Source organism: Trachymyrmex cornetzi, unplaced genomic scaffold, assembly GCF_001594075.2.
Source record: "Trachymyrmex cornetzi isolate Tcor2-1 unplaced genomic scaffold, Tcor1.1 scaffold223, whole genome shotgun sequence".
Taxonomy (NCBI): Eukaryota; Metazoa; Arthropoda; class Insecta; order Hymenoptera; family Formicidae; genus Trachymyrmex; species Trachymyrmex cornetzi.
Genome location: NW_017296881.1, coordinates 367,696 through 386,406, shown reverse-complemented (window position 1 = coordinate 386,406; position 18,711 = coordinate 367,696). Strand labels below are relative to the sequence as shown.

Sequence of the window (18,711 nt, the reverse complement as noted above, 5' to 3'; positions counted from 1 at the left end):
GGATATCCAGCTGCGATTGAAAGTGCGCTCTGTAACCGCTGAGGGCAGTATCCCGATATGGCTGTTGCTGCTGCTGCTGCTGTTGTTGTTGTTGCTGTTGTTGCTGCTGCTGTTGCTGTGAATCGCACAAGCTCGTCAAATTGGGATGTGACTGGGAATTGCGCGATTGTGTCCTGAAATGCGTCCCTTTCGCGTGCTGATGATTGTAATGATGACTACGATGATCCTGCTGACCCTTTGGTGGCTGCTGTGCATAATCCTGTTGCTGGTGAAGCGAGCGAAATTGATTAGCCTGACGTTGAATATGATCGTGTTGTTGTTGGTGCCGTTGCTGAACAGCTAATTGATTCGACAAATATTGCCCAATACGAGTCTGATGTTGAATAGATTGCGGTTGACCATTCACAACTTGGACGTAGTCTTGCTGCTGTTGTTGCGGATGATGATGATGCCCGTAGATTTTATGTTGGTTCAATTGTTCAACCATGTTCCGTGTAGGACACAGGGCATTCAGCTGCATTGCTCGTTTCCGCGCGGCGTATTGCGGCGATCTCACAACCTCTCGATACATCTCCATCACTATGTGAGTGAAGGGCCTTGCTTGTAGACGTGTCCGACAATATTCGGATATTACCTGCAAAAGTAAGAACATGATATTGTTAAGTCTATTAATGGCGTGGATGGCTTTTACTTATTGTGAATCTAATATAGGAAATAAAGAAATAATCCGCGATAGAAACGAAAACTGTGTGAGTAGAGAGGAAGAAAGAGAGAGAAGAGAGTTGTAATTCAATATATGATTAGTGACTAGACTTATGAACATACAAAAACATAACATCTTTTTTAATTGGAGAGTTTCTGAAAAATGCAAAATTAAAGATGTGTAATACATAAACTTTTGTATGTCAATGGTTAGCATAATTAGTATTGTCTTGTGACGTAAAATTTAGAATTACTTAATTAGCGTAATATATATACATATATATTAGATAAACGTTCACACAAATCTGAAAGTTCGCAGTAATCATCGCAGACATAATGTGATCGTGCAGATGCGTTTATCGTGCTACCCAGTGCACCGATTATCTAATTTCGAAACTTTCGCGTCGCGCAGTAGACGAACTATTAGCTTAAGAAGACAATAGTTGTTGTCGTAATTCTATAGATCCTGCTAAGCTAAGATCCTGAGGGAGAAGTGCTAATACCTATTAACGCGTCATTGTGTTCCCTATGATGATGAATGCAAACGTATAGTCAAAGATTTTAAGTATTATATGTAAGATATTCTTTTTTTAAAAAGATTTCATAATGAAACTATCATTCTTGGAAATGTTATCTGTGTACTATTAATTAGAATGTTGCTTTTTATTCATCGTGATGCTAGCTTTCAGTTTTGTTACTCGAAATTGATTAGAGTTCTAATCAGTTGGGATAGTTCTGAGTTTCAATTGGGTGATATATGCGTTCGTAGTTTTTCATTGCTCAAGTGTTTCTTCTTACGTTTTTATTGTAGAATAGATAAAAATTTTAATAAATTTATGAGAATGGATTTATAAGTATTGAGAAGAATTTTAATAAATGAGAGAAAGAATGAAGACTTTCAATAAGTTTAAAAAACGATAAAGAAATTACTTCTACACATTGTTTAATAAATGAGAAGTCAGTTCTTTTAGTATCAAATATAATGTTGAATAATGAATTAATGATAAAAATTTTTAGTTAAGAATGGAATTTAGACAAATATATTAATCAGTCAGAAAATTTAATACGGAAATATTCTGAAATTAATAAATAGGATCAAGATGACCTCTCATTCAGTTACAATAAAAAATTTTTGACGCATGAGGACAGTGGACAGAGACCTGAAATTGATATGCCGTTTCATTACACTGGGACATTAAAAAATAAGCGATGTGCGGGAAGAGTAATAGACGTGTAGAGCATTATTTTTAACAAATAACGGCAAATAGTGCACCGTTGGCCATCAATTCGTGCCACGATTGGCATCCACCATCTTCTGCGAAGTCAGATAGGCACTCGTCTTAACCCCGGCGTGTTCAGCCACAAACTTGCTTTATCCGCGCGGATAGATACAGCCAAGCAAAGTAGGTACTCGAGCGGATAATTTATTGGCCGCCGAGGATTCCTCGTTGAAACTGCGGTTCCGCATTACGCCGCATGCCGTACCCTCGTCTTTCCGCCTCCCCGCCGGCTGATTTCATCAATTTCGGGGGTTATCGGGGGTGCACCTGCTGAATTATCGCGGTCCGAGATGGACGACTTATTACGGTCGCCTCGTCCTTCGCGCGCGATAACGGTCGCCGCGTTTTTGAGATTGCTGCCCGTTAATCATCAAGCTCGGTGAAATTATCGTAGGTATATGTAGCCCACCACCCTCGTATGCAATTTCGCGTTCCAGACCGCCGCTCGTCGTGCCGTTCGAGGCACGCTAAACCCTTGGAAGATCCACAGGATGTATGCGAATCGGTTTACGAATTTATTTCTTGTAATGTCTCAGTCGTCTAATTATGTGTCCCCTTCTTGCATAAAATAATCTCTTAAGAACGAGATTTGAATCCGCTATTTGGCTTCCACAAATTTATCGGTAGCTTCATTATACAATGGGCCTCGTTTTATCTTCATTTTAATTCGATATACTGTTATATTTATGTACTTGAGCCATTATAAAATCTGAGTGTATATTTTTTAATTAATTTCTTATATCGATGTGTTAAAAGTCGAACAATATTACGGTCATTCTCGCACGAAAGTTCTTTTATATTTACAAATTAAAGATGAGAAATTTTTTTTTCTTTCTTATCCCAAGTTTTCTATAAAAAAAGTAAGGAAAAAAAGAAATTGGTTTTTTCTTTTATCTCAGGTTTATACGCGTTCCAAGATTATAATAGAGGTAATTGAAAAATTTTGAAAGGATCGCGACACGTTTGCATGTTTGTGCGAAAATATGTGACGCGCTGTGTTTTCGTGATGTTGCAACGTGCGACCGCATCCTCTATCATACTATCTGTTCGCCCTAATATTTACACGTGAGAGAAATCTGCATCGCCCGTCTGTTTGCTGTCTGATCAAAATAATTTAATCATATGCGGGGGTGTCACGCGAGTCCATCGCCCACGATTAAATTTCATCTTGCCATTTGCATCTGTATAATGTCGTTGAAAATCGAATGAATAGGTAGAAATCGCCCGTATGCATTATTTCCCCTCGTTAAATCCTCTCTGCGTTAATAACAAAACTGCGTAATGGGAAATTTTTATGTCGACATCGCACCTGGAAAATACATTTTAATTTCAAATGTGAGTAAGAGAAACGGGAGTTGCAATTAATATTAATCTTATTTTGTTTATTACATGGGTAGACTATACCGACAGTCAGCAGAAATTAATTCGATGCAATATATTGCACCTATAATAACGTATTTATGTTCTATACACAACCCTCCGCATTATATACAAAATTTATTTATTCAAATAATTAAATTATAATAAACACATAAACAACATGCGTTTGAAATACCATTAGGTTTAAATTAATATTAGAAAGAGATAAGTATATATTTTTTTTAAGTTAATATTACAAAGAGATATATGTACATATTTTTTTGTAGAAATGTCATACATGGAGCATGCGATTGTAAATTAAATGACACATTTTTTACAACAATGTAAAGTATTTTCCATCACATACATCATTTTCATTATCTTTTCTACGTGACATGCTTCGAATGTGTTGTACCACAACTCATCGATCTATTATGTGCGGTTGGCAATTGTTGGAGCGAAGTATATCCATTTAATCAATTGGCTTTCAGTTTGTATTAAGACTTACATATTATATGTATACATATATACGTATGTTATATATATATAAAGTATATCAATATATTTTATATATATATATATATATATAAATTATATATGCACATGTGTGTATAATAAGATATTTTGAAACATGCTGTTCTACGTTTTTTCCTTACGATATATTCTTTTTTCAAATTAAGAGTTTCTTATTCCTTGAAAGGAAGAGAACGTAATGTAATTTAATTAAACTCGATTTACACAACTTTTTAATTGACGGCATTAAGTATCTTGAAGGAGTCTTAAATTAATATTTTATTAAAACAAAGTTTCAAATAATATTAAACTTGCAACAGTTATAATTGAGCTACTACCTATTATAAATTGAGCACACGTTTATTATCTCAGCGTAATCTCGATACATAACTATGAACATTTCTCTTTTGCTTCGTATAGTTAATTAAATTTCATAATGTGGTATTCAATCAGATACTAAATATTATTTCTGACTCGCCCATTCTTCGGGTTTCACTTAGAGACACGTATATCCATTATTGCAATGCGACATCTCACGTCACTATTCCTTGTCACGCAAATCATCGCTGCCTGTTTGTACCTCGGATGTCGTCTCGACGTACAAATGCTGCACGTGCAGCCTGCTCGCTCTGTCCGTGATAGGTGATTCAATTAAAGCGAGCTTTCATGCAAGCCGACGGCGGATACTCAAGGGCCGCATGGTGTCGTGTGGCTATGATTAAGTCTATGTGGTCTATCGATTAATCCCGTATGAACATTACCAAAGTTAGAGATAAACTAGGTATAACTAAATTCTCTTTTTAAACTTATCGCGAAAAAGCAAAACATATTTCCGCGATAGCTTTGCTGTTTAAATGGAAATACGCATAGTGCTCAATACATTATTTTTGATATTTCTAACGATGATATTACTTATTGTTATACAATCTGTTCTTTTTTTTCTCTCTGTGAATCGTAATTTAGATTATCGTAGTATAAAATGAAAGTTGTGAGAAAAATGCATAGGAATGAAACATTATTCCTGTGCATTTTTCTTATGACTTCCGTTGCAAGAGTCAGGTATTTTATGTAGAACACTACTTGTAATTATGATCTATATAATAGATGCATGTCTATGCAGATACATGGACTCTACGCATGAAGACTAGACACGTATACACGTTTGCTATAATATCTAGTCCGCGCAGTTACAAGCTAAGGATCAAGTTTCTCTGATACGTTGCATCTCGAAATTTCAACGTCACGTAATGTCGCGTGTTATTAGCGACAAATTGCTTTATTATTCTCATCATAAAGACGACCTGGCCTTTCTTGATACGCGCTATGCATTCCTCATATGTTTGTACCTAATTCCAGTCTGACGTAGCTCCTCATATGAATACATTCGCGACGTCGAATTACTCACCATTTGTATTCGTGATGTGGAAATTAATTTCGTTATGTATTTCAATATTGTTAAGTATTGTTAATTCGCGAATTATCAAAATTCAAGTTGCGGTGAAACACGTTGAATGTATACTTGTGATCCGTGATCATAATTGTCTACAATGACAATTTCTTTGATGTGTACTCATTAATTCTTAAACGCCACATGGGAACAATACACTGTTGTATGGCATATACAATCCAATTCGGTTTGTAACTTTCATAAAAATGCACATATTGAAAAAACATTTTTCAAATCAAAACGCCAAACAATTTTTGAAAAACATATAGCGATACTAAGCAAATATATGTATCTTTATTAATATAAAACAGTTGTAAGCAATAGAAAAAGTATTGGAAGAGCATTAGGAAAAAATCGGGTATACCATATCAAAAAAGTGTTTAAAGGTTAAAACATTTAATTTAATACAGCAATGTAGAATCATACACCGATTATTTAAAGTGTGTTATTATATAATTTTTGGAATGTATTTTCCGCAATTAAGATACCGCAATTATAATATCTAGTTTTATCATGAAATAAAATATATCTAAAAAAATAAGAATATATCAAATAAATCATAAATATAATGTAAATAAGAAAGATTAAAATATATATCATTGGATATCGTCTGCATCAATGATAAACATACGTTTATCTGTCTGCAGACATATCGGACAACTAGTAACTGAATGATGAAACTTGAATCGATAACTGTTTTGCGATAGATACGTATGGAAAATGATGCGTTGTTACAGAGCACAGGGTGAAATATCGAACGCTGAAGAGTCACTTTAAACGATACTGGCTGATTTATTTCGAACCGTCGATATTGCGCACACAATGAACTTTGGAATTTTTGAGCTATCTGCCCGTACCTCGCGGCAAAATCGGCAAAAAAGTCTCGGCCTTTTATTAGCAGATTGTACTCTTCGCACAATGTTCGCCAGTTATGTAACGTGAAGCTTACATATGTGCGCATGAGTGTTGTCCTGATGATGAATGAACGTGCGAGAGTTTTTTGAAAAGTACGAGAAAAACGCATTAAATAAATATATTTATATATATTATATTGATAAATCTTGAGAAGATTGATGGAAGTACAACGAGGAAAGGAGACTTTTAGGATGAAGGAAATTCTGGAAGAATTTCATTAAAACTTACGTCGAGTAAATTCATCAAGGAGGCACGCCTACGAGGGTCAGGCTCCGTCATGGCAGCCAACACTGATTGCAAAGCGGAAGAGGGTGAAACGGAAACGGTCCCCGTTAACGCCGTTGCTCTGGGAGTCGTGTCCAATAATGCCCTGCCTAAAGAATACATCCACATCTGAAATCAAAATGAGATTAATCCTTATTAAACATATTAAACATTAAATGTGATTAATTATAAAAGTACATTAAACGTTGATTTAAGAATGCAATAATAGCATTAAATAATATCGGTGCAATTGTATTTAGGATTTCCATTACATTATAAGCTATTTACAAATTCTCTTTTGTCCCAGATTTACCATAACATTTAATGGTATAAATTTTTAATATTATTTCGAGACGAAAATCTTAATGCTAAAATGTAGCTATAACAGTTTTTAAATGAAAAGAACTTAAAGTTAACTGATCACTATCCTGAATTCGCGCGCTTAGAGATAGCATAACAATGAAGGTATTTTTAAACAAGAATTTTATTTTTTATATTAATATAATTTTGCATTCCTTTCACTATTATGCGATGTGTTATACCTGAACGCATGAATTTTGGACAGTTTAATTAGTCAAACTTTTCTCATTTAAAAACTATTGTAACCTCGACATTTTAATGTTAGAATTTTCGTTTCAAAATGCTCTCAGGAATGTACTATTAACTAATGTTACGATAAATCTGGGACGTCCTGTATAATTAGCAATGTTAAATACTTAGACATATTCCTATTAAATTTTAAACTTGCTATAAATTTAAAAATGCATTTTATTATTATGCGCGTACGAAAAATTGTATCATTTAATTTATAAGAAAAAGAATGACTATAGTTAGGCGTATAAAAAGAAATATTATTTCTGTTAAGCTCACGATCAATTTTGAAATGTTTCTCATTCTGAGTGATGTTTAGCATTAGATTGATAAATAAAAAAGTTATGTTATCTAAAGAAGAGCTACAGCACTCTCAGGAACAACTTTTGTATCAGGTAAACTGTGTCTGTTGAAGTATACATCAATCTTGAAAGCCGAGTCTGTTTCTATATAAAGCGGATGTAATAATCGGATCTTTCTTATTTCCGCAAGAGAACATGTATACACATACGCATCTAAACACATCTAGGAGGATTTTGTAGATTCGAGAAAGTATTAGTTATTGACATTTTTATTTGTTGAAAAACAATGTTGTCCAATACTTTCACCGATAGTAGTAGAAAATATCGACTATGCAGACTTCGTATCTTCGATACTTGAAAACTAAGCATCTCGATATTATTCGATACCTTCCATTGGATGCTTGAAAAAAATAATAAACACTATAGTCGATATAAATAATTCCTTATCACGCGACATTTTTCTCTCAGTTTTTTAATTACTTTTTGCCCACGTATTTTATTTTATTTAGCAGCGCAAGGTTTTTTGTCAGCATTTATAATTAAACGTCAGAAAAGCAAGATCTTTATGATTTGAACCCTTTTATGAATTTCTACATTGACTTCGTGGCTTTCTCATTTATTTACACGGAAGGGAAGCAACAATGTTACACATAAAGTTATAGCACCTGAGCGCTACTCTAACCATGTCACAGAGATCATTCTAACAGTTCGCTTGTGCATTGTGTCACGCGGTGAAAAATGTAAGAGCGACAATCGCCGGAAAGTCGAGTGCTTTTTCGTGCTGGCTTTATGTCGTCCAGGTAATCGTCGTTGTGTACCATGATGCTGCAGCCACCACCGGTGGGAGTTTCATGCTTTCCGGAAAAGTAGAATCGTGACGTGAATGTCAAGGTGCATAGAACTCTGTTATCAGTGATGAATTTAGGATGTTTTAGATCAAAAATATAACTCAAACGAACAGTATTTTTAGAGGTTAATTCTTCGACAAATTTTGATTGAAATATTTTTTGACACTTTATGCATGTTAGTGCTTTGTGGAAGATAAAAGGTTATACAAAACGTGAGAATATATATGTTTAATTCCATGCAATTAAATTGTATAATATAATTATCTTTAATTATGATTCTAAGTTTTTTTATTATTTTACAATGCAGTGTAAACTATAAAATATCGATCTCTTTCAAGTTTATGACTTCAAATGCATAATTTAAAATCGTAGAATTGAAACAGATTACAGGAAAGTTAATGAATCACTATTACCTTTTTCCATATAATATTTAAAAAATAGATTGTAAAAAAAATGACCCTTTCGTACTTTCTTATTACGACTCTTTCGTACTTTCTCATTACGATTGTCACGAACAAAACGGTTGTCTCTATTAATTACTGATAAAGTGATAATTATTTCTGACGTAGGAGTAAAAATTATCATACTTTTTGCTGTGTGCAATGAAGCAATTTTCTTCCTTCGTTAAAATCGTGTTGCTACAAATCGAAATTTATTTTTTGATACGTTTCAAAGTATCGTTGATGGAAATGCATCAGTACTTTATTTGATTGAAACCGAATATTGCATCTTGATGCCGGTTTACGTGACAGAGAGAAAACAGATTGAAATATTATATTCTAACGAGTTTTATTGAAAGAACTTCGTATTTTGCATTAAATCGATATCGCGCTTTCGAGATAATTAATATTGGTCCGTATCGTAATTTCGCATGGAAGAAGAAATATTCATTGTCTAACTTCTAGAATATTTTCTTACTTCTACTTTCGAGTCATGGATCTTAGTTTTAGAGTAATAAAATATAAAACGCGAAAGTTAATCATTCTTTCAGTATGTTGAATTGCATCACTCCGCTTTTAGTTTTGTTCACATTATCCCATCTTCCGTCAATAAACTATCATGCTATTCCTTTTTGGGCATCGATAAATGTACACACTGGTGTGTTTGTAAAATGGAAGCTATATCTAAGTTTTTCACGATTTTTCACGACGGATATTTCAAACTATAGAATATTGAATCGTAAAAGCATATTTCCTATCTTTTGTTCTTTCCTCACTGGTTTTATTCACTTCCGTCATATAATCCTATATAAACATTATATTTACTATCATAAACATCACGAGTTTTATTTCTATTTCAATAGTTATATTTTTCGCGTAAATAACGTATAAACGCGTCTTTTTGCGTGTTTAACGAGCGATACGAATGCAGCAGAGTAATCAAGATTACGTGCTTTCCGCGAAGTCTTATCTCTTCGTTAAGAGCGAGAGTGAGATAGAGGCTTCGGAATTGATGATATAAAAGAACGATACGCCAAAGTTTATTTATCGTACGCGTCGTTTGTTCTTCCTTTAATCTGCAGGAGATAAATACCGGTCTGTGCGCGCATTTGAAACAACGGGACTCCGTCCGGTCATCAACGAGAAGAAAGGATAGCGCTAAAGGGGAGCGAAAGGGATCACCGCTGGGGGGTGGAGGATGAACGAGAGAGCGAGAAAATCCGACAGACGTGCCGAAAAAAAAAATGCAAGAGAGACCATAGAATGGGCGCTAGGATTTTGCTAAAGGTACACAAAAATCGGCTTCTGTTGCATCTCTCTTCGTTCTTCAAGTTCTTCGAACGGTTAGGGCGAGGCGGTGGTGGATTCGTTAAAAATTCACCCTGCACTGAAACGCGGAAGTCGAGTAAATAAAAAGTCGAGCCGTCAAAGGACGGCTACAGCGGCTTAATCCTTTTCATGCTGAAAGGATTTTAATAGGATGCGTTAATAATTCTCCATGCACGATATTCTTTTAATTATGCCATCGGCCTCGCCCTTCCGTAAATACTACCATAATTTATACACGCGTATGTGTAATTGAATGATTGGAGAAATGGAGATGTTCCTAATAAACATGTTTTATTTATTATGCCGTTTCTTGATCCTCATCTGTTTCACAACGCGCAATCATTCTGTTTTGAATGTTTACTCTTGCCAGTATAAATATCGTATTATGTGATTGAACATTCGGAAACTCGTTCAAACATTTCGTAAAGGGCAATAATAAGCTTCGTAAGTAGATCGATCAAAAAGAGAAAGAATTGGTGGAAAATGCAAAGGAAATTAATCTCGAAATACGCCGTTAAAAATGTAAGTTGCAATTACGTAATAGAGAACCAGGTGTGTACCAAACATATGGGAATACCTATTTTAAAGTCTTTCGAGTGACGGACGTCGCGATCGGTCAGAGTGCAATCCGTTATTGGATTAATGGCGCGTCATTAAGTACCGTGCTGAATATGACGTACTTTTTCCGAATCCGTGTCTGAATATATGCGGCCGGGTCGATACTCTGGTGGCAGGTACGCTCGAGCAGTTTCCGGCGGTGCGAGCTGCAGCAAAACCCTACCACGTAGTGTCAGTTCCAGCGTATGTGGAGTCACCACTGGTCCTGCTCTCGAACCACCCACCACACCTCCATCTAAAACAAATATTAATAGAAAATGTAAGATTGTTGTCAGAACCACAAATTTACTTCTACTTTGTATATCTACTTCGTATATCGCAGTAAAACAGTTTTTTTAAAGATATTTTTAAAAAGATCGCTAAAAGATTATTTCATCTAAATTATCGTGATTTATCATATCTACTTTGGTAATTATAAATAATTTGAACACAGTAAACGTATCTGATTAAAACTATTATTCTAACGTAGTTTAATGTTTTATTTAATAAATTCTTTCAAAAAAGGTATTACGTTTGAATATAAAATTGTAAATATATACTATATTCATTTTTATTATTTAAAAGCTGCTTTTAAAAATATGAAAATTTAATTTTGTGTGAAAAAATCTCTAAATGATACAGCATAAAAAACGAAGTCTGTCAGATTTTGTGCAATAGTAGCTTTTAGTAAAAAATTCTCTTCATCTGTTTTAATCATATGAGGTACATAATAAAATTATAGAAACATTTTTTTTCTTTAGAGCACGCCAATCTGGCATGCTTTGATTCCACTGACATGACTTTGTGTTATATAATAATGACTTGTCGCTAGAAGCAATTGATTAAGCAATTTGGCAACGCGCCCAAACTATTTACGAAGTGAGATTAGGGTTATAATTAATTCTTTGATTTAATAGTTATAGCCTGTGAAGCGGCTGACAGGCGGACGGAAGTTGGTCGCAGGTGCGCACGTGAGGACTCTCACTCGACAAGGGGATTTTCCGGAAATTGCTCGGTTTATTTACTGCGATCGCGTGCCCTCGTCAATTCGAATCATTTATTATCATTTTTTTACACGTGTTGCATACTTCCAACGTTCGCTATCTCCTCTAGCTGCTTTTCTAAAATCCTATTCTAAATAATTATGCTAAGCGCTCGAAACATAATTGAAAGGAAATTACATCGAGGTAGGGAAAGATTGAGGAAACCGCGAATGAATTCGACCTCTCCTTCTCCTGTAATCTCGTAATCGTGTTTTCATCGATCGTGTCGATCTGCGCCTCCAATAATTGCTGCAATGTAGGCTATTCGTTGATTTCTCTAACATTTGTGCAAAATGATGGAAATCAAGTTTTACAGAAATTTCTGTATGAACTCTTCCGTCTGTGAATGAATACGTGGGCACCTATATATTTTAGACAGTAAAAGTTTTTATATTTTTGTGCGAATTTTGTTATGACGCTTCAAAACGCTCCACTCTTTGAACAATAAAGAATAGTTTTGCATAAATTTTGTTTCGTTTTCGCTTTTATAGTTTTAGTGGGATCCCTGTGAAACACAGTAGTGAAAAAATGCAAAAATTATGCATTGACAGAAGGATTAAACGTGTAATTATAGTAGAACTTTTAAGTATTATTTTACAGTTGCGTATTATGTAATAAGTATCTTGTAAAAACATCAGTATTATTTCATTCTAATATCTTCATAACGTCACATTTTTCATGGTAACGTTACTTTGTAATAGCAAACAGTCTGGCCTGACTTCCATTATACCACTTCCGTTATAAATCCTGCATAATTCGCCATTGGGGTGCTAATTCTGCGCGTGTCACGGACATTAACAGCCTAATGGTGGGCTAAAGCGCCTTGACACCGAGAATATTCTCCCGCGAGTACTCCCTGGTAATTTACGTAAGCGTTCCAACCGACAAATTCTTCCCCTTCTGCCGTGTCCCTGTAAAGGCACCAAGGAAATTAGCGAAGACTGCCAGAATCGATACACTAAACGTTTAATACTGAGCATACTCGATTAACTTGAATTAATGTGTGTACAGACGCTTGAATCATTTTCGCATTCTGTTTTAATTAAAAGGTCTATATATATATCTGTATAAAATGTTTTAAACTGACACAAGTTACTATATAACACTGTGACTTTTTCTTATTGCAGTCCATAAGGCTTTTTATTGAAAGTTTTTCGTACAGCGATACGGGAGGCGATTTCTAATTTCGCCAGTAGTCAATCTCCGTGAACGATCGGACAGGTCTCCGTGCAAATTAGAAAGCAGAGACGCGTCGGACGGGACGCTCCAAGCGATAAACTATTTCCGTTCTACGAAGATTTAAGCTCTAAGGAAATTAGGTGGATCCGAACAGATCGACACGTTCCCCTGACAAATCTCGAATAATCTCTAGATGGAGAGAGATGAGACAGACTCGCGCAATCTCACGTTCGCTGATCGTTAGCGAAACATTTCCACGTCACTTCAATCAACACATGCCTATAGGGATGTATTTAAAATAGAATTACGTAAAAAAAAGACATTATACACATTATAGTATGCTTTTCAACGTAAAATCGAACGCAAGCGGAATCTGATTGGTCGCGATCATTGTCATGAGTTCAGTTTGGTTGTTTTTGAGAATATCAATTTGCATAATGAATACGTTAATTATCGATGCCATTTGCATTTCGTCGGCGGGAAGAAATACACCGGATAAACTGTACAGCGTCATCGGGCGTTTGCGTCATCTATCACTGTCCGTTTTTGTTATCGTCGAATGTTATTTCACCCTATGTTGCAACAGTAGTCAATCTTTGTAAACGATCGGACTTGTCTAGGCGTCGCAATCCGACCGCTGACGAAGGCACGATTTCCTGCTCTATGGGATGCAAGAGTCCCCGAAACTAATGTACATCACGGGTAATCTACTTGCTGTAGATATGTAGTACGTGCAACAAAACACAAACTCGCTATTTGCGGAATGTTCTATCTGGCCAGACAGATAAAATTTTCTCGACACCAAAAATCGTTCGTGAGATTTAACATATAAAACTATATAATTTCACGAGAAAAAAGAAAAACGTAGAATAAATATGTATCATTAATACCTGTGTGAAGTTAGACCCTCAACATTTGAGAAAATTAATTTTTCTCGTTTAAAATTGTCGTTTAAAATTGCAAAATTACGCTATCTAGCTAATAACTTTTTAACTAAAGGTGTGCAAACGGAAAATCAAATTTTTTCGAAATGTGCAAAACAAAAATCTGTCGATTATGATTTTTTCGATCCAATTTGCTCGAAGTTGGGGGGCTAGTATGAAGTCAGCCCTTCCAAAATTGTTTTTTTTTTTTAATAACTTTTTTACTAGAAGTGTGCAAATGAAAATTCAAAGTGTGCATAAATGTGCAAACGATGAGCAATCGAATGAGCTATGGAAAATTAATTTTTTCAAAAGTTGGGGGGCCAACTTCACACGGGTATCGTTAATCTATTTTTATGTAGATCTTTTTATTCTTTGTTATATTTTAAAATAATACTATTTTATATAACAATTCTTTATATGTATTCTTACATTGTATATTAAAAATTAATAATATTTTAGCTTTGGCAAATTAATAGCAAACATTGTTGGAATTTACTAATCAGCAGTGATATATTGAACATATCATAACTTTACATTTCTCCTTGTTTACTGAAGTATATCGAAGATGCAAGTGAGTCTTTCAAGTGCAATTAACGCATAACATTAATTACTGTCGGTAAATTATTGCAACTGCTTTACTAATATGAAGTGAACTTTCGTTAGTGCATACAACCATAAACGTGTTCACGAGGTTTTCATATATGATTGATGATCCATGCGTATTCTTCAAACTTCAAACATTAGGTCGCTCTTTCTACATCCCATCATATCTCTCGCGTTTCCTCCACGCTGCGAAAGGTCAAAGCAGATCCCGCGTTACATTGCATTGTGTCTGTCTTCCATCGATCTTCGTTCAGGCAATGGGTTATGGATAATGGCCCGTGGTCCCTTCAAATCTTTCTTCAAAAATGAAAACGTCTGTAAACGTACATATTTTTTTTCTTCAAGATTTTAGAATAGTCGATTTAACTATCCAAGTGAATAAATCCAGCATTTTTCATAATCCGCTATGAATAAAAAATAAAAAGAAGGCTGTAAATAGATAATCTGTTAAGATATTTAGTTCTGGCTTGAAGTTCCTTCCATTTCAGAGTTTATTATGCATACCACTCTCTGGCAAAAATCTATAAATCTAATTTAAAAATAAGGCATAGACTTATATTAATTATAATTCCAGAGATTAAATTCAGTGATATACTATAAATAATTTTAAATTGCTTTTCTATTATGTTTGAAGTAATTCATTTTAATCTTTTTTTCCGAGAATTACAATTGGCGGAAAAAAGAGACATTCGCTTTGTCGAAGTGGACAGACAGTTGTTTATAATTCCAGAAAATAGATTTTCCAGGAATTGACTCCTACTGAATTCCACACTCTTAAGCATACATCGCGCAGTACCTTTAACCTATTAAAGACCAATACAAATTGTTTTTCTCAAAATTTAAGATCCTTTTAATGGCAAGCTGCTATGCCCTTAAGGAGCCTATTTGCCAAAAATCTTCACCCTTGAATTGGTCGTTCAGGCCGGGGGGGGGGAGGGGGTCGATTTTGCGACCATTGGTCCAAATTTGGTCCCAAAGTTGACCTATTTTTTTGGTCGAAAAATTGACCAGCGGTTCTTAATGGGTTAAATCCTATATATAGGTACTAATTTCTAAATGAGAATGACATTTCAAGTTACACTTTAACAGAAAACATTTTTCCTAATAAGAGGTATTTTTCTCGATATATTAGCACGAGATATGGAACAGACGAGATATACAGTATAGCGATTCGATTGACAATATTACCATTTGGCCTAACCATTTACCTTTATGAACTCACGATACTCTTCTTTACACTGAGAAAAAAATTTTTCTTTATTTTAGTAAATATATTTAAAATTAGATTCACGCAATTTAAACGAAAAGTTTATAAGATAAAACTTCTTAATTTAATTATAGTATAATAAACTAAAGCATTAAAATTAGAAAATTACTTTTATTGTTGAAAGGTTTACTTAAATTAAATTCAGACTTAGTATGTTTCAGTATGATACTTGTATTGAAATATACTAAATGAAATTTTAAAATACTGAATTTGAATTATTTCATTTAAAAAATGGCATTTTAATAAATATTTGTTTAAATTAATGTTTTGATTATAAAAATAATAAATGTTACATTAAATTCCACTAAAGTCGCTCACTTCCGAACAGTATTTACGTGGCACCGTCGATAGATGGACGTTATTTCTCGTAAGAAGAAAACCATACAGAAAAGAATAACAGACGCAGCATTATAAAATTTTTCACTCGTGTTTTAAAGAAATGAATCGCCTTGAAGGCGAACATCCAAAACTGAGCTCCAAAATGAAAGCGACTAAATTGTATTTTTTTAGTATATGTTTGACCGTTTGGGGTCTTTATTTCAGATTTATTGTATATTTACATTACGATCTTAAAAGATACTGTATTTAATATCAATGAAATTAAACGACAATACAAAGATGTATAGGGCAACGTAATTAAGTATAAATGTAAGAACTATAATATGATATATTAAATGTATATAGTCTACTTCTAACGTGAATTGTAGACGTGAATAAAACGAATTAAAACTTTCAAAAAACGAATTGATTTCAAAGGAAGGAACAGCAGCAACTAGATCGTCAACATAACGATAATAAAAAAGAAATTGATTATTGTAAGATAACAAAGACATTCTCTCTAATTTTTGTATTACTAATGCCCAATTTCTTATCATAACGATAATAAAAAAGAAATTGATTATTGTAAGATAACAAAGACATTCTCTCTAATTTTTGCATTACTAATGCCCAATTTCTTAACTTCCAGATAAATTGCGGATAATCTTATCCAGGAGATATCTCCATTGTATTCTGGGAGATATCTTTTGAATAAAGTTATCTAGAGGTGAAGAAATTGGGCATAAGTCTGCAATGATGGTTGACAAGGGAGAACTCATGGGCGTGCCGAAATTCTGTTTACAGATGGTATTGTTAAATGTAAAATATGTTGAATCTAAAATTTATTAGTTAATAAATATGTTTTTTAAATTAAAATATCATGAAATTCCGAACAATCGGTCAGTAAATCGTTTGCAAGTAATTCATGGTTTCCGTGAGGCATTCATCAATATCGTTATATAAATTAGAAAACTTTTATCACGATTTTTCTATGACGATGGAATTTTAAGGTTGTTAATTTTGTATTATTTGAGGATGACTCAATCCAAGAGCCGAAACATGTAATGTAACGTGTTTTACAATGTGTTATTTATAGAATTTTTTTTATACATTTAGTATATCATATTATAGTTTTTACATTTATACTTAATTACGTTGACTCTTATGTACCCTATACATCTTTGTATTGTCTTTTAAAACTAAGAGTCCTTACTATTTGTTATTTAATTTAATAAAATTAAAAATTCGGTTATATATTATAAATAATTTTATATCACTCTTTTTATGTTTAAAATAATATTTTTTATTTGTCGAGGAATTGTACAATGCCTGGCGGAACAAAGGCATATTCACTTTGTTGAATTAGACAAATGCTTAGTTGTAATTCCGGAAAGTAGGTTTCCCAAGAACTGATGATATTTATTATCTCGGACTTCTGTCGACACCCTATATCGGGAGCGCCTGAAGATTGTTTTAGAGATTCATGAAGCACCGCAATGTTCACCTATTTCCCAACCGCATTGGCGGATTCCAGGATGGTGTCCCGTTCGCGTGGGCGTAACGTAGGCATGCATACATATGTGGGCAGCATAGAGGATGAGGATGTATCCTTGTCTACACGTATGGATATATATATATATGCGTGTCTCGACATTGATGGATAGTAGAGCCCTCCGTTTCTGTCTGTCCTATAAACACTGACCGTTTGAAATCTATCCTTTACAATCCTCCTTTATCCCTTTTCCCTCCTCCTCTCCTACGCTATTTAGAGTCTCTTATATCTCTTGAGTAATTTGGTGAGTGATTGTTTAGGCGAAAAAAAATCGTGTTGTAAAATGAGGAAATTTCGTGCGAGTGAAGGAAGATTTTTCATGAGTTGCGAAAATCAACAGTCGAAATAACATGAGTAAAATATTATCGGCGAGTAATAACATTTTACGGACTGTCTGTAAAATATTACGCGTGATGCGTTTTAAAAGTTTATTAACGGTCCTTTGAAGCATATTTATTTAATACTAGCAGATTTACAGAAAAACATCTCAGTGAGCGGAGAAAGCTTCGAGCTTTAGATATATCTCTTTCGAAAGAAAAAATGTAAAAACCGCGGAAAATGTCGACTCAATTCGCCTTTGCGGTCAACGATTTACGAGTCTCCTGCGGATCGGGACCGGCGTTATTGGCGTGAGCATTTTAAAAAGGAGGTCTGATACTGACGCGTCTCTTTCCACTTGAGAGTGCGGAAGAGAAATATGTTCCACCTGGCTCTTCCTTACAGCGTGGCTTGTCGCGAAAGCTATAGATATTAGCATAATCTGTTATTAGCATAATCAAAAATTTGTATGCCTTAAAGTTTTAATTTATAGTCTCTTAAAGTTGCATTTTTTATTTTAGTATCAAATTCCGATTATAATTTGTTACACTGCATGAAATAACGTGTCTCCTTTTTTTTTAAACTAAAGTGTCGAAGCTAAAATACCGTGAAGCAAACTTAAAAATTTTTTTTTTAAGAATATATATATATAGTAGAGATATTTTTTATCGCGTATCTTTTAAATACAAAATTGTAATATCGCTTTCAAAGCAAAAAATACGAGCCTTTATGATGACATATTTTCATAACCGCTATACTGGCTGTAACTGCGTTATTAAAATTTAGGTCGACCGCGGGATATCGAGAAATCACTGTGCAAAATGTACGCGTCACGCGCGAGACTCAAACATGCAAGACTAACGCGCGATGATAAAACTAAAGTGTCGGTTTTCACATGACTGGAATTTCATTTTATAA

The 18,711-nt window shown here is 34.2% G+C and overlaps 1 protein-coding gene across 1 annotated transcript in view; it reads right to left on the bottom strand.

Moving 5' to 3' along the window:
- Positions 1–4: 4 nt before the first annotated feature.
- The window catches only part of LOC108760148 (probable basic-leucine zipper transcription factor Q), a gene marked incomplete at its 3' end in the record, with an annotated part of 37,566 nt that continues 18,859 nt past the window's right edge, over positions 5–18,711 (bottom strand). Inside the window, exons 3-5 of the mRNA XM_018505952.1 lie at positions 10,671–10,843; positions 6,445–6,609; positions 5–634 (exon numbers count right to left, since the gene is read on the bottom strand). Of these exons, the coding sequence (XP_018361454.1) occupies positions 5–634; positions 6,445–6,609; positions 10,671–10,843 (968 nt within the window). The remainder of the gene's footprint in view (positions 635–6,444; positions 6,610–10,670; positions 10,844–18,711) is intronic.